We start from the raw sequence: 18,797 nt of genomic DNA on the forward strand, positions 1-18,797 counted from the left end.
TTTTACAATCTTGTTGTTTGTCCTTGTCACTCTCCAATTCCATAAAAACAAAAAATCAAAAAATGCAATCGGGAAATATTTAAGAACGCGTGGAACTTTAAGAGGTATAGTATAACAAACGACCGCGAAATAGTTTTCAAAAATTCCGAGATGTGATGTCAAATTCCAAGTATTATTGAAATAGTGCTGCCTCTTATAATATTATATTCTCCTGTTATAAAATCGAGATTTTGATGAAATATTTTTTCAAGAACCCAAAAATATAATCTAAAAAATTTCTGGAATGTAATGTTATTTTCGAATTGTACCACTTCCTATTACCATGTTTTCCTGATACAAAATCGCTATTTTAGCCGATAAATTTTTTATTCTCATATGTCCTTAGAAAATTACCTGTTTTCAAGAATTTGAAAAGATTCGAAATACCTCTTATGTTGTTTTATTCTCTTAATATTTATCAAAACTTATCAATTTTCTCAAACTCTTTCGTCGTTTTTTATAACTTGTTCGTTAAACTTTTGGAAACTTATTGGAAAGGATTTGAGGATTTTATTCATTTGCAAAATAAAATTATTTTATTCAATTCAATCTGTAAGTTTATAAGAATTGTATAATTCTACAATGAGTTCGTAATTTTCTGTATAACAATTTGTGTAATCGCGTACTTTTATAATAATTTCATTCCGTTAATTAATCGATAGATCTAAAACAATTCCTCTCATACGAAAATTGAAAATGACGATCAAAACCTATAAGAGCATTGATTCATCGGTGATAAGAGTTCGCAATAGAGCGTATTTTTGGTCAGTTCCGTACGATCTGATACTAACATACATTTTCACCTCTTGCTATGCATACGCACATTCCTCCCGTCAAAAACATCGTAGGAAGAACTGTGCATATAGTTCGATCGTTTGATCACTAGAGGTGATAATTTGTGAAGCGTATTTTTGGCTAAATTCCTCCCATACTCATCAGTGATCTTCGTATTATAATAATTCCTACTTAATGTTCGCTTTTTTTGCCATATTTTGGACATATTCTTATATTCACTCACTTATATTTTACCTCGATTAATGTTCTTGTAATCACCTTCATCAATTCTTAGGACTGCTTCTCCAAAGCGAGTATGTTCATTTGCCGTAAATATGTCTCACTCTCGCTCCCAATGCAAACTGAGCTGAACGTACTGAAAAAAGCAATTCCTGGGATACACCTTTCTAGATAATATTCACCACGTGAACCCAACCAACGTACATTAAGCGGGTAGTAGTGTATATGAACATTTATATGTATATTACTTTATGACATTAATTTTATAAGAAAATCTCATACGTTTCATTCATCTGTAATCAAAGTAAATACTCAAACTTTGGTATTCTGCTTTTCTTAAGGTTAAAAAAATGTATAAACATGTTTACTCTATTCGAGTCTATGATCCAAATAAAATTGAATATATATACTTTCAATACAGTTATTTTATTTACAGTAATCAATAATATTGTTTAAATATGATAAATCATCCTTGGTTAAATTTGTAAAGAAAAACTGACCTATGTAATTTAGTTTAAGCATTTTATTCATATAATAATATATGTTTCAACATTTTGCTTAAATTTAATTAATTTTCGGCACTTGATGTTTCTTAAAGAGTTGCATAATCAAAAAAACTGGGTAAAATCAATCTTTTAGTCAATGTAAAAGTTAAGCTGCAAATGTTATAATATATAGTTAAATTATACATAATATACATGGTATATCTAAATGATATATACATTTAACTAGGTATCTAATGTAATTGTAAGATATTTCTTTAATGAACATATAAATATTTCCAATTTTTATTGGAAGTATGAACATATTATTATACATATTTCACATTAGAAGAAATAGCAACAGTATCTGTCATATATCACCAATTTCTACAAATTTCATGTGTTGATATTTGAAGAGATCAAAGTTTTCGTGAACGTCCCCGTTTTCTGAGTGCAGTAATTTTACTTGTCACTGACCTAGTTGTGTGTAACTTCTTTTGAATATTCGGTACGGATTTTATATTTTTTTGTAAATTTCTATGTTTCTTCAAATGTTGTACAAAAAGTAATCTAGATCTAATTAATTTCTTACATATCTGACATCTGCGTATTTGTTGTTCTGTAATAAATATTTTTCAGTTATTTAATGTTCTCATAATGAATTATTATACATATATCAATAAAATAATTATTAAAAATAACATACCAGATTTTTTTGTTCCATGTTGTAAACAATGTGCTCTTAATAAAGCAGCACTGGGAAACCACCTTCCACAATCAGAACAACTTAATTTTTTTACCTCCCAGGTGCATTTTGGTCTTTGATTTCTTTTCCTTTTAATCTTTTTAATTATAGTCTGTTTTTTTGGCTCAATGTGTTCCTTCTTTTCTTTAATTTCTATGGATGGTCGTTCGACTGATAGTTTACTAAATCTACGTTTTTTTCTTTGAGAATGTTCTGAACGTACATGACGGGCTAACGCTACCACTACATCGAATTTTTGTTGACATATTTTACAAGCGTATTGTTTTTTAACAGTATCTTCAGTCGTTCCATTTGCATGTTTCAATTTCTGTTCATTAAACCGTATTGTATTAGAGGGTGATTTCGAACAAACTCGCAAATGAGTTTCTAGAGCTCTTTGTTGTCTAAAATTTCTTAAACAATGTTGACATTGTAATAAAATTGCTTTTGAATTGGATTGTTGAGATTCGTCATCGGAATCTCCAACCATTATAATTTCATTTTCTTTATCGCTAGAATATTTATCTTTACTATCATCTATAGTTATTTCAACAACATCCCGTTCTGACTGCAGGATACTTTCTTCTTCATCAATATCAATTTCAATAATTTCAACTTCTTTTCGCTTGACCTTTTTCATTCTTTTCGAGTCGGTATTTCTTTGACGATATCTAGAATGAGCTACTCTTTTATTTCGTCTTACTCTTTTTCTAACATTATTGTCTTCTTCAGTTACAAGAGATGCTGGTTGTATAATAATTTCAGAATCTTCGCGATTTACAGAAATTAATTGTTGTTTCCGGGATCGCTTAGTTTTGTACTGTATTTGTGACGACTCGGGTGACGTATATTCAATCGAACCATTTGATATATCTAAATTTGTACTACTTGGCATTAAATCTGCTGATGAATTTGCTAATGTCTCCAATAATTCCTGTTGACTATCTAACAGATTGAATTTTCTCTTTGTTAAACTATTAGACATCTTATTAGACACATTAGAATTTTGATACACTGAAGTTTCATATTCCGTTTCTTTGAGATTTCCAAAGTTATTTTGATCTCTGTTAATGATCTTTTTATTCATTTGCTTTTTTGCTGCATTTGCTTTCAAATTTTGAAGAGTTTTGTGAATTTCATCGAATGTTAGTTCAGAATCAGATTGATCACCTTCGAATAAGATGTATTGCACAGTTGATTGTTCTACAAGTTCACTATCACTTTTATCATCTTCCTGATATTCTTCAGAATTATCTGTTAAAAATTTAGATATTTTTGTAATATTTGAAATTTCATTATATCAAGATATTATTTAATAATTACCAGTTTTAGATACATACCCATATTTGCAGAACAATCATCCATCATTAAATATGTTACATCTGGTTGTTTTTCATCTGTTGCATATATAATGTTAGAAACTCGTTTTGTACCTAAATTTAAGTTAGAATGTTTCATTAAATTTGAATTTTCTTCCAATATATATTCTTTTTCTTGTATCCTTTCATTTTCATTTGACATGATTTTATTTTCATTATCCATTGACATATCATTTATCGGTTCACTTTTAGGAAAAAATATTGGTGACTCAGTAGTCAATAATTGTCTTTTTATCTGTGTTGGTTTTTTAACAGTTCTAACTGCGCCTTCTCCTATTAATCTTTCAACATCTGATCTGTAAATATGATCATTTTATTATTTTCACATGTAATTATTGAATTACGTCTGTTATTAACTGTATCTGATATGTAATATATGCATAAATATACATACTTCATGAGAAATTGAAAATTTGTTGGTGGTTCACCAGATTCATCATAAACTGCTACAGCAAAAATTTCATCTGAATCTTCAACCGCATATAATGCTAATTGTTGACCAGCGGCAGTTACAAATGTGGCTATTGTTTCTTCATCTCCATCTTGATCATCAATTATTACTTTATTATATGTTTCTGCTTCACTTTCCTCTGATTCTGAAAGCTATCACATCGTATTAATTAACAAAACATACTAAAATAAAAGAAGAATTTACCGATTTCATTATTTTGCTTTTATCACTTCAATGTATTCTGATCTTTTATCATAAAATTTTAAACATTTAATATTTACCAACAATTCTTCCTTATTGACATCATTTGAAAGCCACTTTTGTCTAGGTGTATTTTCTCCAGATAATGATATAGCATCTTCCGCATATTCAACAGACATTGTTGTATTCATACTTTCTTCAAAATATTCAGAAGTATCTTTCTGTTTACAAATTACTTCCTCTGACATTTGATTAATATCTATGTTTTCATCTACAATTATTTCCTCACCAACAATCTATACATAATATTGATAATTAATAATAAAATAAATTGAAAATATGTAAGATATATATATATATATATAAGATGTAGTACGTAGAAAAGTATATAAAAATATACAAAGTATAAAATAGACAAAGAATATGTAATAATATAAGATATATATTTGTTGAAATATTAATTATTTTATTACCAATGTTTCTTCCGAGTGTTCACATTTGGGTAGAACCATAAATTCTGCTGAAGTTTCATTTATAGTACATGGTTTTTGTATGATCTCTTGAGAAACCATTTTTTTGTAGATATTAACATCATTCACAAATGACATTTTTTTTTACCGTTTTGTATATTAACTGGTAATTATACTATCTCAGCTAACAAGTACATATGTTAAGAAAATGTAATTCCTAAAATACAATATTGAAAATACATATTAAAAAATATATTTATGCTACTTAATTAAGGATCAAATATTATAGAAGTCATTTCATGCATAAGAAAACACGTCTAAATTATCAATACAGATATTTACTTAGGGTTATGCTCATTGTAATAATCATGACTTACAAGTTAGAGATTTTATTAACAGCAAACGATAATTAGCCAGCACACTCCTTTTTACATTTAACACAAACTGATATATATATTATGAGTTTGCATATTTATCGTTGTGTTCAATAACGAAAATACACAACTATTTAACGACTTTATAAGTTCCATAACATAATAACCTAAATAACATAATTAGTAATAATAATGGTGGAGTCGTATATCGAGTTTTGTAGAAATGTCTTTAATGATAACTTGTTTTCGTACTTCTACATATTTAATACAACGAAAAACAATGCATAAAACTATACAATTTAATACAATTTCCCGTCTTTCAATTTACATATATAATTAGTATCAAATACACATAGCACTAATGTGTGCTCTAACACATACAGAAACATAACCCTAGACATTACGCGTTGCGCGCATAGAGAAACTATCTAACTAAAGTTGTCATATGTTTCGGTTGAATTTTTTATCAATATATTCTTCTAATTTCATTTTAATAAATTTATATGTTTTTATCCTCGTACGCTAGTGAATGAAATGGTAAAAAGAACCATTTTACTGAAAACTTAGCTTGATAAGTAGAAAAGTTTGATATATGTAAAACAGTATCTTATAAGTTTGCACGTTTAGAAATTATCTTTCAGTGCATACTATCTACTATCATGTATTACATTTACATCCTTTTTCGATCGATAACGTAGGAAAGACATAAAGGAATGATGGATATCTGGCTACACTGGTACGTACATATGTAGGTATATAGTATGCCAAATGCCAACCTATTTCAGAATTTGCTGTTTTTAAAGTTGATCAGTACTCCTCCCTCCCTTCCATTTACTGTACTATTTCGATTGGACAAGTTTGACACGTGATATTCTAGTACATAGCTTAAGCACGTAGGTGTGACTTGTCAGCTGATGTATCGTCAAGATTTGTTAAATTAACAATTATTCTTTTAAATTTGCTCTGTTATTCTTCATTTATCGATAATAATGGCTTTACATTCAGCGGGGAAAGGGAAACTTCTTGCTGTGATCGGAGACGAGGTAATTGAAATGTATATTTAAGTTTATTTCATATACAAAGTATATATATAAAAGTTTCATTTTTAGGATACTTGTGTTGGATTTCTTTTGGGCGGGGTTGGTGAAATTAATAAACATCGACAACCCAATTTTATGGTCGTAGATAAAAGTATGTATGTAACCAAATTTCAATTAAAAAAAAATCAAATATGGAAATCTATATTTTTCTGTGCTTGTATTCAAATATTGTACTCAAATATTCTATACTTCGTATTAAAATGTTTATCAAGCGAATTGTTATTATTTAAAAGTTTCTTAAATCTGTAGCATTTACATATTTCTTTACAGATACAGCTGTAAGTGACATAGAAGATACGTTTAAACGTTTCATTAAACGAGATGATATTGATATTATACTTATAAATCAAAATGTAAGTATTATATCTATCCTTAAAATAACAATAAGATTCTAAAAAATAAATGTGGTGTATTTTAATAATGTAAATAGGAGTGATATTTTTATATACTCTTTATATAAAATAAAGAATAAGAAAAAATATTCTTTGAAAAATAAAGTTTTAATAAATACAATTTATTAATAAGATTATCTATGCTTTGTAATTAATAGAATTAAAATTTTGTTGTATATAATATTCAACTAAAGTCATATTTATTAGTAAATTATTATTAAATAACATGATTATATTGATATATCTTTGATAATGTATTTTTAAGGTTGCTGAAATGATTCGTCACGTAATTGATAGCCACACACAACCCATACCTTCAGTATTAGAAATTCCAAGTAAAGACCATCCATATGATGCCAGTAAGGATTCTATTTTAAGGCGTGCTAAGGTAAGATTGTAGTACTTATAATTATTAGTATAAAAATAATCATCACATTTATTTATTTTTTATCAATTCTTCATACACTGTATATAATTATGGATAATGATCGTAATATTTTATTTTTATACTAATATTATGAAAAAATATATGTATTTTAACATTATATGTATTAAACATTATACATAAAGTAAACTTATTTAAAGAGAAACTATCAATTTGCTATAACTTTGTAATTATATATTTGATTATTTATAAATAGTATTTTATTCTATAAATAGTCTAACTATAGATCAATAAATTGATCTATAAATAGTATTTTATTGCAAAAATTTTGTTTTATGTTAAAAACAATATCCATATAAACCACTTACCATACCTACTTTAAATTTACCAATTAATTAGATATTCTAATTTTACTTTACAGGGAATGTTTAATCCAGAAGATATACATTAATCTGTGTATAAAAAAGATTTGACGACCTCTTTGGTATTTGTTAATATCTGTATGTAATGGCTGTTCTGACATTATAGATTACATAGAAAAAATAGAAATATGTATAACATTCCATTATTTACATCTCAAAAATTTACCAATTTTTCAATTTCTTTATACAATGTGTGTATAAATCTTGTTCTGTGCAGACATCTGGTAATATTTAAATTTTAAATCATTGTTAAACAAAAGAAGCATATTCTACTAAGACGTTGCTTATATGAATTTTTTGATTATGTAAATAAATATAATAAACAACAATGTATTTAAAGCTCATTACAAGACAGCAAAAATATCAGTTTCATTAATGTATGTAATAGAAAATTAATGTGCATGAATGTATATTATTTACTAATAAGTTGTTATTTCATGTATTTAATGAATATTTAAACAGATAAATGACAGGAGATACAAAATTAGAATATATGTATTTGAATGTGTTGAAATTTTGTCCTTCTCTAACAGACAGAAAATTTTATTGTCATATTATTTTTTTACTAATTCCAATTAAAAACAATGATATCAGCTTTTATCTATATAATTTATTTTTGAAATTATTTTATCACAATACTATAAAAACTTTGATCAAACTTTTTATTATGGATTATCTGTATCATGGAAGCTATGATTAATATTATTATATATCATATTTTACTTTGAAAGTATTGAAAAATATCATATTATTATTACTTTAAAATTATTTAATAAAATCTTAACATGTATGTTTACATTGCTATACATTGCAGTGTAATAATAATATGCTTAATATCTTCAACACAATTATTTAAATTTAATGATTAACTCATACAAATAATGTTTATTTTTTTAATTTATTAAATAAAGATTAGAAAATATGTATATTAATACTCGTAAAAATAGATCATCACTCCTAGATAGATTTTGTAGCAATATTCGCATATAATACTATGCGATTATTAGAAGACCAAAATTATTATTCTATATGTAAGAGATTAAAATGGTTAAGATTTTCTCAAAATAAATAATAATTGTTAATTATACAATGTAAATAACACATATAAATAATTAATCTTACACTCTAGAGAGCAATTTCGCGTTTATCTTACATATACACTGTAAACTTCTGTTTACCAAGAACACAGTTATGTGGTGTTAGCAATATGCAAATTAGTACCATGTATATTAAAGCAAAATGTCAAAATTCAATGCAACACCAAACTGTTTTAATATTCGTACTATGTAAATCAATGATCCCGTTCCTCGGTGGCAGATATGAATAATTTTTGAACGGTATAAGTAATTTCAACTGTAAAAGCAAATGTCATAAAATTATTGAAATGCAAGAAAGTTAACATTACATTATAATTAAAAATGTGTCTGTGGAAGATTTATAACATGATAAATATATTATATGGATATTACGTACGAATAAGTTGTTGAAACCATAGTGGCTTATTTTTCCATCTAACACCAATAAAATAAGCTGGAATTCCAGATAAAGTTATTAAGGCACCTATTCCAACTTCATATGGTCTTTGGTAGGAAGGAAAAAATACTAAAAATGCACATATGCATACAAACGTGATAGGAATCCATAAAGGCATCTAAAAAATATATTTATAATTTTAATCAAAATATTTCTGGAGAGTTTGAAGTAATATCTATTTATTAGGTTGTCCGAAAAGTGTCTTTCTTTTGCAGACACGTCTTTTACAATAACGCATCTTTATACAAACATGAATCCTAATCTGTCGAACGTTGTGATCTTTATTTTGATAGAACAAAATGGATTATACGTAATTCGATAAAATAATATAAAACGAAAAATGTTGTGCATCCATTATTTCTTTATAAAACGAAAGAAACTTTTTTGACAACCTAATATCTAATTACTTACTTTAATGGGTCGACTCATATTGGGCTGTTTATAACGAAGCCATAAAACACCAGATACTGATAACATTATAAAAAATGATTCGACTATGCTGCAGTATGTAATCAATACAAAAATATCACTTGTGCACAGCATTACTAAAGATAATATACACTAAAAATAAAAAAGGAAATATTTATATTTCAATGAACATTAATTTGGATATGTAATACAATATATATTTCATATACAGGGTGGTTGGTAACTGGTGGAAAGCTAAGCGGAAAGGGGGTGATTCTACGCGAAAAAAAGAAGTTGAAAATATAGAATAAAAATTTTTCGTTTGAGGCTTTGTTTTCGAGAAAATCGACTTTGAATTTTCGCTCGGTACGCGTGCGGTACGTTATAACGGATCTCACTGTAGATCGTTATCTCGATGGAAAAATTAAAAAAAGAAAATTTTTATTCTATATTTTCGACTTCTTTTTTCGCGTAGAATCACCCCTTTTCCGCTTGTACCACCAGTTACTAACCACCCTGTATATACATACAAGAAAAACTAAGGCCGGTGTAGGTGTAAATCTCGAAATATTGATATGACTTAACATTGAAGGAAAATGTCCGTTCCTAGCACCAACAAAACACATTCGAGACGATGTCATAATATGAACACTTAATCCTCCAAATGCACATATAGCTACCATTACAGGTATTGTCCATGCCATCACACCAAGAAGTTGATCTCCAAAAGTCTAATAAAAATTTGTCTCAATAGTTAAATTATACATCTTTTCAATAAAATCACCATATAGAAAATAATACTAACCACAGCAATTGCATGAGAGGCAATCATTGCAGTTGGTGTTAAAACTGATAAATAAGCTACATTTGCCAACACATAAATGAAAGTAACTAAAGGTAGTGATATGTATATAGCTCGTGGTAAATTTCTGTAAAATAAAATTATTTATTCACTATTGAAAAAAAAAATGATCCTATATTACTTTATACTACATACACATAAGGATCTTTCAATTCTTCAGTCATAAAATTTAAGTAATTCCATCCAGAATATGAAAATATACCAGAACAAAAGGCAACTGCGATTTTGCTAGGATCGGTGATTGTATTTTCAAAGGCATTTTCAAAATTTTCTGTATGTCCTGAAACAAATTATTAATACATACATATAGCTAATTATTAAAAGAAGAATTTTAAGAAGAGCAAAGTTATTTAAATTGAGTCCATAATAAAAAAATTTATATTCTGTTTGGTTCCTTTTTGAAGATTTAATAATACTAATACCTAGCCGTATATTAAAATTATACTTACCTAACATTATCCAAACCAACCCAGCAATAATTATAATTATTAATGCACCAACTTTAGCAAATATGAATACATTTTGCATTTTAGATGTTTCTTTAACATCATAACAATTTGCGAATGTAAGTAAACCTGTTAAAACATTGAAATTATAGAAATGATAAATCAATCATATTGCTTCATAAAAATATTATAGAAACAATATTCTTTGAGCAAAGATAATGATGATACAGAGCTACAAATATCTATGAATGATTAAATAAAATTAGAATTAAAAATTTAACAAAAAGCCTATAGTATAAATGAATGATATGATATGACTGAAGAAACAAATAGCTGCATTTTATGTGCAAAGAAAAACATCTTACAAATAGTAACTGCTGCCAGTAGACGTACGCTATTATCTGGAATAGAACAATTGGGAAAAAATGGTTTTAAAACATATTCAGCAAAAGTTAATCCCATGATAGCATTTGTAGTTGGTCTGAAATTGCAGAAATAACATTATTTCTTCTCCACTCCCCCTGTGGCAATAAATAACACTGATAAAATTTTATGCATGTAACTTACACAAAAATTAAGTTAGCTGCCCATAAATATAGAAAAGCAGGTAAATCACCAAAAGCCTCATAAATATAAGCATAATCTCCACCACTACGAGGTATGCAAGTACCCAATTCAGCATAGCATAATGCTCCCACCATGGAAAGTAAACCGCATAAAACCCAAACAATTAAAGAAACTCCAACACTTCCTACTTCTATGATTACACCTTTTGGAGAAATGAAAATACCTACGAGCAGAATAATTAATTCTATTAATAATTTATAGTTATAGTTTGTAAAGTTTTGTAACTACAAATTAGACAAAGATATAAGAAATTAATTTTAGAAAATTATTAGACATTTGGAACGTACTATAATATATAAATCACAATAAATTCATACCTGAACCACATATAATTCCTAAAATAATTGCAACTCCTTCTAAAAGGCCAAGCTGTTTTTTCATTTGTACTTTATTAGTACCACCAACTTGTTTATTAGTTGGTATATGAGTCTGAGATTCATCATCTGAATTAACTAATTGCATTCCTTTTGGAGATTCATCAAATATTTGAGAAACCATTTTACCTATATGAAACAAATGTAATAAGCAAAATATTAAGAATAATATGCACATATGTGTTAAAAAATTAATATCAATCTATCATACATATAATGAATTATATTTTGCTCTAATTTAATATTTATATAGGTAAAATATTACCGAAATATTATTTTTATATTTCTAACAATATTTAATGCTGAATGTTTGTATTGTAAACTAGTAACAAATACGTAAAGATTGTTAAAACAACAGATTAAGAAAATACTTTTTTTTTAATTCATGAAATTGTTATTTTCAATGTTATTAGTATAAACTAGTATACCTTTATGAAAGTTAAATTTTTGAAGTTAAGTAAAATAAAGTACTAAAATTTCTGCTTCTAATATAAGAAAACTGATAAATCAATGTGCAATATAAAATGTAAACTTTAATTATTATCTGTATACATCAATTTTCTGAATTCCTTTCTGGACGAGCATGATCTAAAAGTAAAAATGTTTGTTAATTTTATTTATAAAAATATATGATAATTAATTTTAACACAATACAGCATTAATTGCTTATCCGAAAAATTTCGTTTTAATATCTGTTAATTGAACCAAAAGTACATATAGGTTATTTATTGAAGAGAACACGTGTTTTACAGTACCTTAAAGGTTGATTTGCAAGATTCGTGTAATTTTATGTTTAAATTTTCTGAATAAGATAAATATTATAAAAGTATTTAAGTAAAAATTGAATTGTTATTTAACATGACTGATATATTAACAGCTGTAGAATTTGTACTCTGCGTGTTACATACATATTTCAATAGCAATCAATACGGGATATCTGATGCAATTTGTTTTAAAATCACATAATATTAACATAATTGTATAACGTTTACAATTTAATTTTTCATATTTATTGCTAAATCATTATGACAAAAAGAAAATGATGTATTAACATAACAAATTCCGTTGTTATTAGGTAACCGGCATAATCATAACTATAGTAATGTGCTGTTGAATGCATTTATTTAAATATATACCTATGTACGTTCATAATTACAAATTGTAATCAAAAATAATTTCGAGCAATATTTCATATTCATCCTTTAATATAATTTCTGTTCTTTTTTCTAAATAGATTAAGTAGATATTTGTATTGTTATTTTAATAAAATTTGTGCTGTTTTGTTATCACAACAATTCAAATTTCAAATTTTAAGTCCTACATTCATAATTGTTATAATTATTAGTAATTTATACCATATTTTTACGAATGTATTTTGTGGAACATATTTTTCGAATATCATTAATAAAAGCTTTTATATCATCTGGTTCTGGGAATAGATGTGTTTGATGTAAAGATTTCATCGTTAATGATAGATTCATCAATCCTAATTTCCTTATAACATTTGACTGAATTGTTGCTTTCGTTTTACCAATATATAAAATGCACTTGCGAAGTTGCATTTCTAAGGATTCGCTTTAAACAAAATAAACGTGTTTAATATAATGTAGTGAAAATTTATCTATTACCTCATAAAAATTCTGAATGAAAAGTAAATTAAAGAAAGATAATCAAATACGAAAGTAACATAAAATTTTCGAAATAATTTCATAAACAAGCATACGTTAATTTTTTTTTACCTCAATTTAATATGAATAATTCCGCCTAAAAGTATGAAATCTTCATAAAGTCGTGTAAAAAATACATAACTGCTATTATAATAAATGCATTTATGTTGAATTGGGAGTTTCTTCACCTTTTCCCAAATTTTTAACAAGTATCCGTTTGACAAGCCTTCCAAAAAAATGTAGGATTTTTCACAATTTTCTATAGCGAAACCCGTTAAAATATGCTTCAACATACCCTGTGTCTGTATCATAAATAACATCAAAAAATCATATCAACTAACTAAAACTGATAAGTATGTATGACAATAGAAGAATATATAAAGAGTGGTAAGAAAATCAAACTACAATTATACTTCAAAATTTTACTTTTAAATTATTGTCTTCTATTGAAGATTCGTAAATGGTCAGTAAGTTGGAATTATGAAGAGATACATCTTTCAAAATATCATTAGCTAATTTCAAATCGTTCAAATTGAAAAATATTCTATTGAATATATTTTCATGTCGAATGATCTTCTTTTGAATTATTCGCAAATCACACGTTGCACGAATTTTAATTTTCATCGATGTACTGTACGATGTAAAAGTATCTGAAGTAAGAGGTGAATTCTTCCACAAAATTTTCTTTCTCTCATCATCTGTATAGTCAATATTGGTAGCAAATATGTTGCAAGGATGAATCAAGTCATTTGTCAATTTTACTTCCCAAAATCCTCTCAAAAGATCAGATACATCAAATTTAGCAATTCCTAGTAAAAATTCCTCTTTCGTGACTGCTTTAGATGATTTTGATACCGATTTATCATGGTCAGGTCGGTCAGAAATTGAGGGTTCAATAATTCGTACGCCAATTACCTAATTACAAAAGTTGATACGTTCTTAAATTATTTCGCTCATTATACATATGAACAAGATTCTAATCACCTGGACAGTAAGAAATTTTGTTGTAAGAAAATTAACCAATTCTTTCGGTTGAAATTCCTCACAGAGGAAGCACTTAACAAATTCGAAATACATGATTCTATTTGGAATATAGCATGGTGTGACAATCGTATGATCTACGAAAAGAATTTTCATATATATACACTTGAAACCGTTTTCAATCACTATATTGGCCGGGAAATTCGATAACTGTTCCAATTTGATCGATATAGGATTCAAATTCATGCGTAATTGCTTGTTCGTTAAAATATTTTGACACTGTGCGTACATCAAGATCGATGAAATACATGGTAGTTGTGGTGTTCGGTTGTAATTGGTAATTGTACCCATATCTGAAAATAAAACTATTATTTTTTATTCGGAACTAGTGTAAAATTATTATTTCAATTTATACGGAAGATACAATTATAGATTATAGGTCTTTTAAATAGCATAATATTTAATTCTCTATGATATTCTGGAAACTGAATATTATTTTTATATTTTAATTTGGTGATAAGTAAGGTTTTTTCTATAGAACAAATTATATAAATTGTAAATTGCATATTGGTGATTTTAAGCGTCGATGTGTAATGCAAAAAAATTTCACTTTCGAACAATTACAATAAGAACTTACAAATATGCTGCGTGTGACCAGTAAAAGTAAGTACATATGTATACGAATAACAATACATGTATATATATATATAATTAAACAGCGACTTGAAATTATTTGGAAAAAAATAGTAGAAATTTTAGGGATAACGACAATGACGAGAAACCAGACATTGGATTGACTTTAAATAAATCTGATCCCAGGAGAGAAGAAGGTGAAAGATCTTTCTAGTAAAATAATTGTAAGGAAAAGCACAACAGTTATGCTAGAACTTCGTAGTTGAATTTATGTTTAAATTTGCCCATAAAAGGACAAGGATTTCAGCCAAAACATGATAATATTTAATATGTAATACAATTATAGATTATAAAAATTAGACGAAAAATGAATCAAATAGTTATAGCGTGAAAAATTATCAGTGTAAGTGTAAAAGAACGTGAAACTTTAAACGTTTCAAACGAAGCCAAAAGTTGAAACAGTCTTTAGTTTTCAGTATTATGGAACTTTATAAGAGTAAGTGGCAGACATTTGAGGGTGTCACAAATTACTACACTGTGTCGTGAATCAGAGGGCGCAGAGAAGGAATATTCTCCATAAAGTCATCAATGAAGACGTTCAAAAACTGTAAATGCATTGTATATTAAATTAAATTTTGCTAAACATTAATTTTACATTAGATTACATACGATAAATATAGTATCTATAATTACAATATATATATAAAAATCACGCATAATAGAAATATAATAAGCAATAAAAAATTTACAATAATGAGCGTGGTTCACTAAATATATTCTACCAGGAACTTTCATCTATTTAGATAGTCAAGGTTACATTTACAGCAAAGACAATACGTATCACATTACGAAACAAGCAAACGAAAAAGCAATTCTTTATAGAATTAACGTAAACTATGTGAACAATAATTGGAAATATAATTACAAACTATTTAAGATAGATCAAAGTGACTCGCACCGGCGTGACATAAAAAGATGTCAGCCGTACGAATGATTGTTAAAAAGAAAACTACGCTACATATTATTAATAAATAACTAAATAAAATACGCATACTAAGTTACGCTATATATTCTCGAAAAATAAGGACGCGAGACGTAAAAATCCTCGTTAGTACAGTGGTCAGTATCCCCGCCTGTCACGCGGGAGACCGGGGTTCGATTCCCCGACGGGGAGTTTCCAACTTTTGCTCATACTTTCTTTTTTTTTATAATCCTATTTTATTTTAAAAATAAGTTACTTCATATTCTATTTGGATATACTTCAAAGTATTGTGCAAACTACAAATCAAAGACAAAAATAACTACCTCATGTATAAATGCATTTCTTATATTCTATTATATAAAGTATAAGTTAATATACGGATTTTATGTACAGTTAACTTATAATTAGTCATTTTAGACCTAATAAATCAACTGTAGTCGACAAGTTTTACATTACTCCAGTATATGAACTAGAAATTTGATTATATATTTCCTGTGTCACATTCTACAAACAAAAGAAGTCATAGACTAAGTAAAATGCTCCTTTAATGCCTAAAATTACCCTGTAAACTCCTTTATTGTTTAAAACCCTTCTAAATACTGTATTAATTCCGATACAATAAACATTCGTTTTCAGAAAAGAGTGGTCAGTATCGCAAGTACACATCGAAAAGCTGAGGATCTTAGAGCAGGTGTAACGAAGCAGCACGACGTGCAAACCAAATATGGTCCGTGCACCCTCTTGCGAGGGAGAGAATAAGCGAATTAATTAGAGCCAACTATCATAAGGTCTAGTAATTCGCCGTTCGCGAGCCCTATGTTACTCGTGAAGACGAAAAATGGTTCAGATAGATGATTGGTAGATTTTCGCGAGAACCAAATAAAAATACGGTCGCGGATCAAGTCACGAGATTGCAAAAGCAAGATATTTTATTAGGGTTTTTCCCAACATTCCGGACGGGAAATCCCGCTGTTCTTCCATCTCCGACATATATATATATATATAAATAGATAGATATATACTTTGCAAGAAGAATTTCGTAAATTTATGTGTGCACTAAGTGATACTAAGTTATTTTTATAATATAGATATTTTTGAAAAGTACAAAATTATAAAAATTTTCATCAGTATATTAGTCAGTAAAAGAATTACAATTTAAATGAAGTACAATCGCAAGGTCCTCGGTAGTATAGTGGTCAGTATCCCCGCCTGTCACGCGGGAGACCGGGGTTCGATTCCCCGCCGGGGAGAACATTTTTTTTTTCTTAGCCATAATATTTCTTAAACAAGCCATTTATTATTCCTATACAAAAATTAGTATGTGATCTCAACTTAATGTAATATATATCCCATCTCAATCCTTTTCTTTCTTTGCTATGTTACTGACACCGAGTTTATAGTATTTTTTTTGCCATTTTTCTATACAAAAATCATGACTAAGGTATAAACGATTGCGTTTACTATAACATAAATATTGTAACATTAAGTGCAATATATAATAGACAAATATATAAATAATGCAAATAAACCTCTTCTAATCTATAATTTTCTGTTACGTTAGCTGTTATACTTTCTGACAAGTTTATTGCTGACCTTGTAAATATAATTATTGGGAATAACAATTAATAGCATTAATTACGTATATAAGTACATAAATTACGTTTAGTTCCTACATTATAGAGCCTTTAATCTGCTGGAAAATAAATCTAACAATTATAAATTATAAACTACGTATAAAATGTAAAAATTACCAGAAAACAAGGCTTCGGCGGGTAAACATATCTCATATGTATCTATTCTGTGTTTTTGATTTTCCTTCTCATTTTTTTTAATTTGGTTCTGTCGAGTAGATCTTTTAGTTTGTTTTGGCGACGATTTCCTTTCATTCTCAATCGAATTTGTGGCAATAAATTCAAGCTTTAAAGATTCAGGTGGAAAACGTCCTTTTCTCAACATTTTCCGAAATATATATTCATGTATACTATCTAATGAATTTTTTTTTTAAATATGAATAATATTAATACAAATTTTTTAATTTTTATTTTGTTATGAATCTTTCCTTTTAAAATTCTTATTTATACAGTATTCTACAAGTTATTTCTTTATATAAAAATTGTATTTTTTCAATATGTACCTGGTATTACATCAAGATATGTAGTAATACTAAAATCACCATAAATTTCATCTGTAATTATTATGGGTTGTGGAAGTGGAGGAGTTGAAGGTTTAACAGAATTGGAATGATACAAATTAAGAGGATATATTTCAAGAAATTCTTCCTGCCCCACATTAATGGATTTATCATCCATATAAAATCCTTTTACTTGATCTTTTTTAGCTCTATGAAATAAATATAGGAAATGAAGAAGCTAAAACAATAATAGTATGTTGTACAACTAAATATATTATTGCATGATTAATTTAATGACAACCCAATGTAAGCATTCTTTAGCATCTTTAATTAAATAGTACAAAATTGTTGGAAATATATAAAAAGTCACTAAAAGAAACTATATAATTATCATGATATAATTAAAAATGTAATTTCATAACTATTAAACACATGTATTGGAATATTATTGATTTGAAATATTGTATTTCAATTAACTGTTACTTTAAAATTTGCGTACATACATCGAGTGTGACTTACCTTTCAAAAAATTTGTGTTTTCCACAAAATATATGACAATTAATTACATAGTTAAAAAAGTTTTTTAATTGCATTTCATTTAAGTGAACTAAATGATGAATAGAAAATATGACCCAACATGTATCTTTATTTATTGGACATGGTATTGATCTTAAACAAAAATCATCGTTTTCAGTATAG

At 27.2% G+C, this 18,797-nt stretch overlaps 4 protein-coding genes, 1 long non-coding RNA gene and 2 other non-coding genes across 13 annotated transcripts; 4 read left to right on the forward strand and 3 right to left on the reverse strand.

The window, feature by feature from the left end:
* Nucleotides 1-932: 932 nt before the first annotated feature.
* Nucleotides 933-1,462, forward strand: LOC117230947. The gene is made up of 2 exons (XR_004492890.1): nt 933-1,010; nt 1,109-1,462. It is a non-coding gene; the product is annotated as an uncharacterized LOC117230947 (long non-coding RNA).
* A 361-nt stretch (nt 1,463-1,823) lies between these two features.
* On the reverse strand, nt 1,824-5,793 carry LOC117230905. Of its 2 annotated transcripts, XM_033488804.1 has the most exons (8): nt 5,408-5,793; nt 5,159-5,322; nt 4,785-4,998; nt 4,392-4,607; nt 4,054-4,262; nt 3,621-3,955; nt 2,242-3,534; nt 1,955-2,154 (listed from the first exon to the last, which is right to left on the reverse strand). In XM_033488804.1, exons 3-8 carry the CDS (start codon nt 4,917-4,919, stop codon nt 1,955-1,957), a joined length of 2,388 nt encoding a protein of 795 aa, XP_033344695.1. In that variant the 5' UTR covers nt 4,920-4,998; nt 5,159-5,322; nt 5,408-5,793. The 2 variants fall into 2 exon arrangements, with proteins under 2 accessions (XP_033344702.1, XP_033344695.1); XM_033488811.1 differs by having other exon boundaries at nt 1,824-2,154; nt 5,159-5,793.
* Nucleotides 5,794-5,858: 65 nt separating this feature from the next.
* Nucleotides 5,859-7,960, forward strand: LOC117230942 (V-type proton ATPase subunit F). Of its 2 annotated transcripts, none has more exons than XM_033488900.1 (6): nt 5,859-5,903; nt 6,139-6,198; nt 6,265-6,346; nt 6,526-6,608; nt 6,913-7,035; nt 7,454-7,960. In XM_033488900.1, the coding sequence occupies exons 2-6, from the start codon at nt 6,145-6,147 to the stop codon at nt 7,481-7,483; spliced, it is 372 nt and encodes a 123-aa protein (XP_033344791.1). In that variant the 5' UTR covers nt 5,859-5,903; nt 6,139-6,144; the 3' UTR covers nt 7,484-7,960. The 2 variants fall into 2 exon arrangements, with proteins under 2 accessions (XP_033344791.1, XP_033344781.1); XM_033488890.1 differs by lacking the exon at nt 5,859-5,903 and adding an exon at nt 5,959-6,048.
* Nucleotides 7,961-8,185: 225 nt separating this feature from the next.
* LOC117230921 (Y+L amino acid transporter 2) lies at nt 8,186-12,639 on the reverse strand. 5 transcript variants are annotated; one of them, XM_033488866.1, is made up of 12 exons: nt 12,460-12,639; nt 12,133-12,292; nt 11,648-11,833; nt 11,271-11,493; nt 11,069-11,184; nt 10,707-10,832; nt 10,393-10,537; nt 10,201-10,324; nt 9,926-10,126; nt 9,399-9,548; nt 8,928-9,105; nt 8,730-8,807 (listed from the first exon to the last, which is right to left on the reverse strand). In XM_033488866.1, exons 3-12 carry the CDS (start codon nt 11,826-11,828, stop codon nt 8,746-8,748), a joined length of 1,506 nt encoding a protein of 501 aa, XP_033344757.1. In that variant the 5' UTR covers nt 11,829-11,833; nt 12,133-12,292; nt 12,460-12,639; the 3' UTR covers nt 8,730-8,745. The 5 variants fall into 5 exon arrangements, with proteins under 5 accessions (XP_033344730.1, XP_033344757.1, XP_033344740.1 ...); XM_033488849.1 differs by lacking the exon at nt 12,460-12,639 and adding an exon at nt 12,359-12,454; XM_033488876.1 differs by lacking the exon at nt 12,460-12,639 and adding an exon at nt 12,359-12,438 and having other exon boundaries at nt 12,257-12,292.
* An 810-nt stretch (nt 12,640-13,449) lies between these two features.
* LOC117232887 lies at nt 13,450-14,700 on the reverse strand. The gene is made up of 2 exons (XM_033492638.1): nt 14,356-14,700; nt 13,450-14,286 (listed from the first exon to the last, which is right to left on the reverse strand). The coding sequence occupies exons 1-2, from the start codon at nt 14,641-14,643 to the stop codon at nt 13,786-13,788; spliced, it is 789 nt and encodes a 262-aa protein (XP_033348529.1). The 5' UTR covers nt 14,644-14,700; the 3' UTR covers nt 13,450-13,785.
* A 1,387-nt stretch (nt 14,701-16,087) lies between these two features.
* On the forward strand, nt 16,088-16,159 carry Trnad-guc. The gene has a single exon. It is a non-coding gene; the product is annotated as a tRNA-Asp (tRNA).
* A 986-nt stretch (nt 16,160-17,145) lies between these two features.
* On the forward strand, nt 17,146-17,217 carry Trnad-guc. Its single transcript has one exon. It is a non-coding gene; the product is annotated as a tRNA-Asp (tRNA).
* Nucleotides 17,218-18,797: the final 1,580 nt, after the last annotated feature.

The sequence above is a fragment of the Bombus vosnesenskii genome, unplaced genomic scaffold (genome assembly GCF_011952255.1).
Source record: "Bombus vosnesenskii isolate JDL3184/JDL3185 unplaced genomic scaffold, Bvos_JDL3184-5_v1.1 scf7180000013263, whole genome shotgun sequence".
Taxonomy (NCBI): Eukaryota; Metazoa; Arthropoda; class Insecta; order Hymenoptera; family Apidae; genus Bombus; species Bombus vosnesenskii.

Bases quoted from the DNA above. Each gene is read 5' to 3' on its own strand.
- LOC117230921 (XM_033488839.1), bottom strand. From the start codon at position 11,828: ATGGTTTCTCAAATATTTGATGAATCTCCAAAAGGAATGCAATTAGTT. The intron at 9,549-9,925 runs GTATGTATATAC...TTTTATTTTTAG, and splicing joins CACCGGCCTTAGTTTTTCTT to TGTATATTATCTTTAGTAAT. The intron at 8,808-8,927 runs GTACGTAATATC...TTGCTTTTACAG, and splicing joins ATGGTTTCAACAACTTATTC to TTGAAATTACTTATACCGTT.
- LOC117230905 (XM_033488811.1), bottom strand. From the start codon at position 4,919: ATGTCATTTGTGAATGATGTTAATATCTACAAAAAAATGGTTTCTCAA. The intron at 4,263-4,391 runs GTAAATATTAAA...ACGATGTGATAG, and splicing joins TCAATAAGGAAGAATTGTTG to CTTTCAGAATCAGAGGAAAG. The intron at 3,956-4,053 runs GTATGTATATTT...TCATATTTACAG, and splicing joins AATTTTCAATTTCTCATGAA to ATCAGATGTTGAAAGATTAA.
- LOC117230942 (XM_033488900.1), top strand. From the start codon at position 6,145: ATGGCTTTACATTCAGCGGGGAAAGGGAAACTTCTTGCTGTGATCGGA. The intron at 6,347-6,525 runs GTATGTATGTAA...ATTTCTTTACAG, and splicing joins TTTTATGGTCGTAGATAAAA to ATACAGCTGTAAGTGACATA. The intron at 6,609-6,912 runs GTAAGTATTATA...TGTATTTTTAAG, and splicing joins TTATACTTATAAATCAAAAT to GTTGCTGAAATGATTCGTCA.
- LOC117232887 (XM_033492638.1), bottom strand. From the start codon at position 14,643: ATGTACGCACAGTGTCAAAATATTTTAACGAACAAGCAATTACGCATG. The intron at 14,287-14,355 runs GTGATTAGAATC...TTTTGTAATTAG, and splicing joins CAAAATTTCTTACTGTCCAG to GTAATTGGCGTACGAATTAT.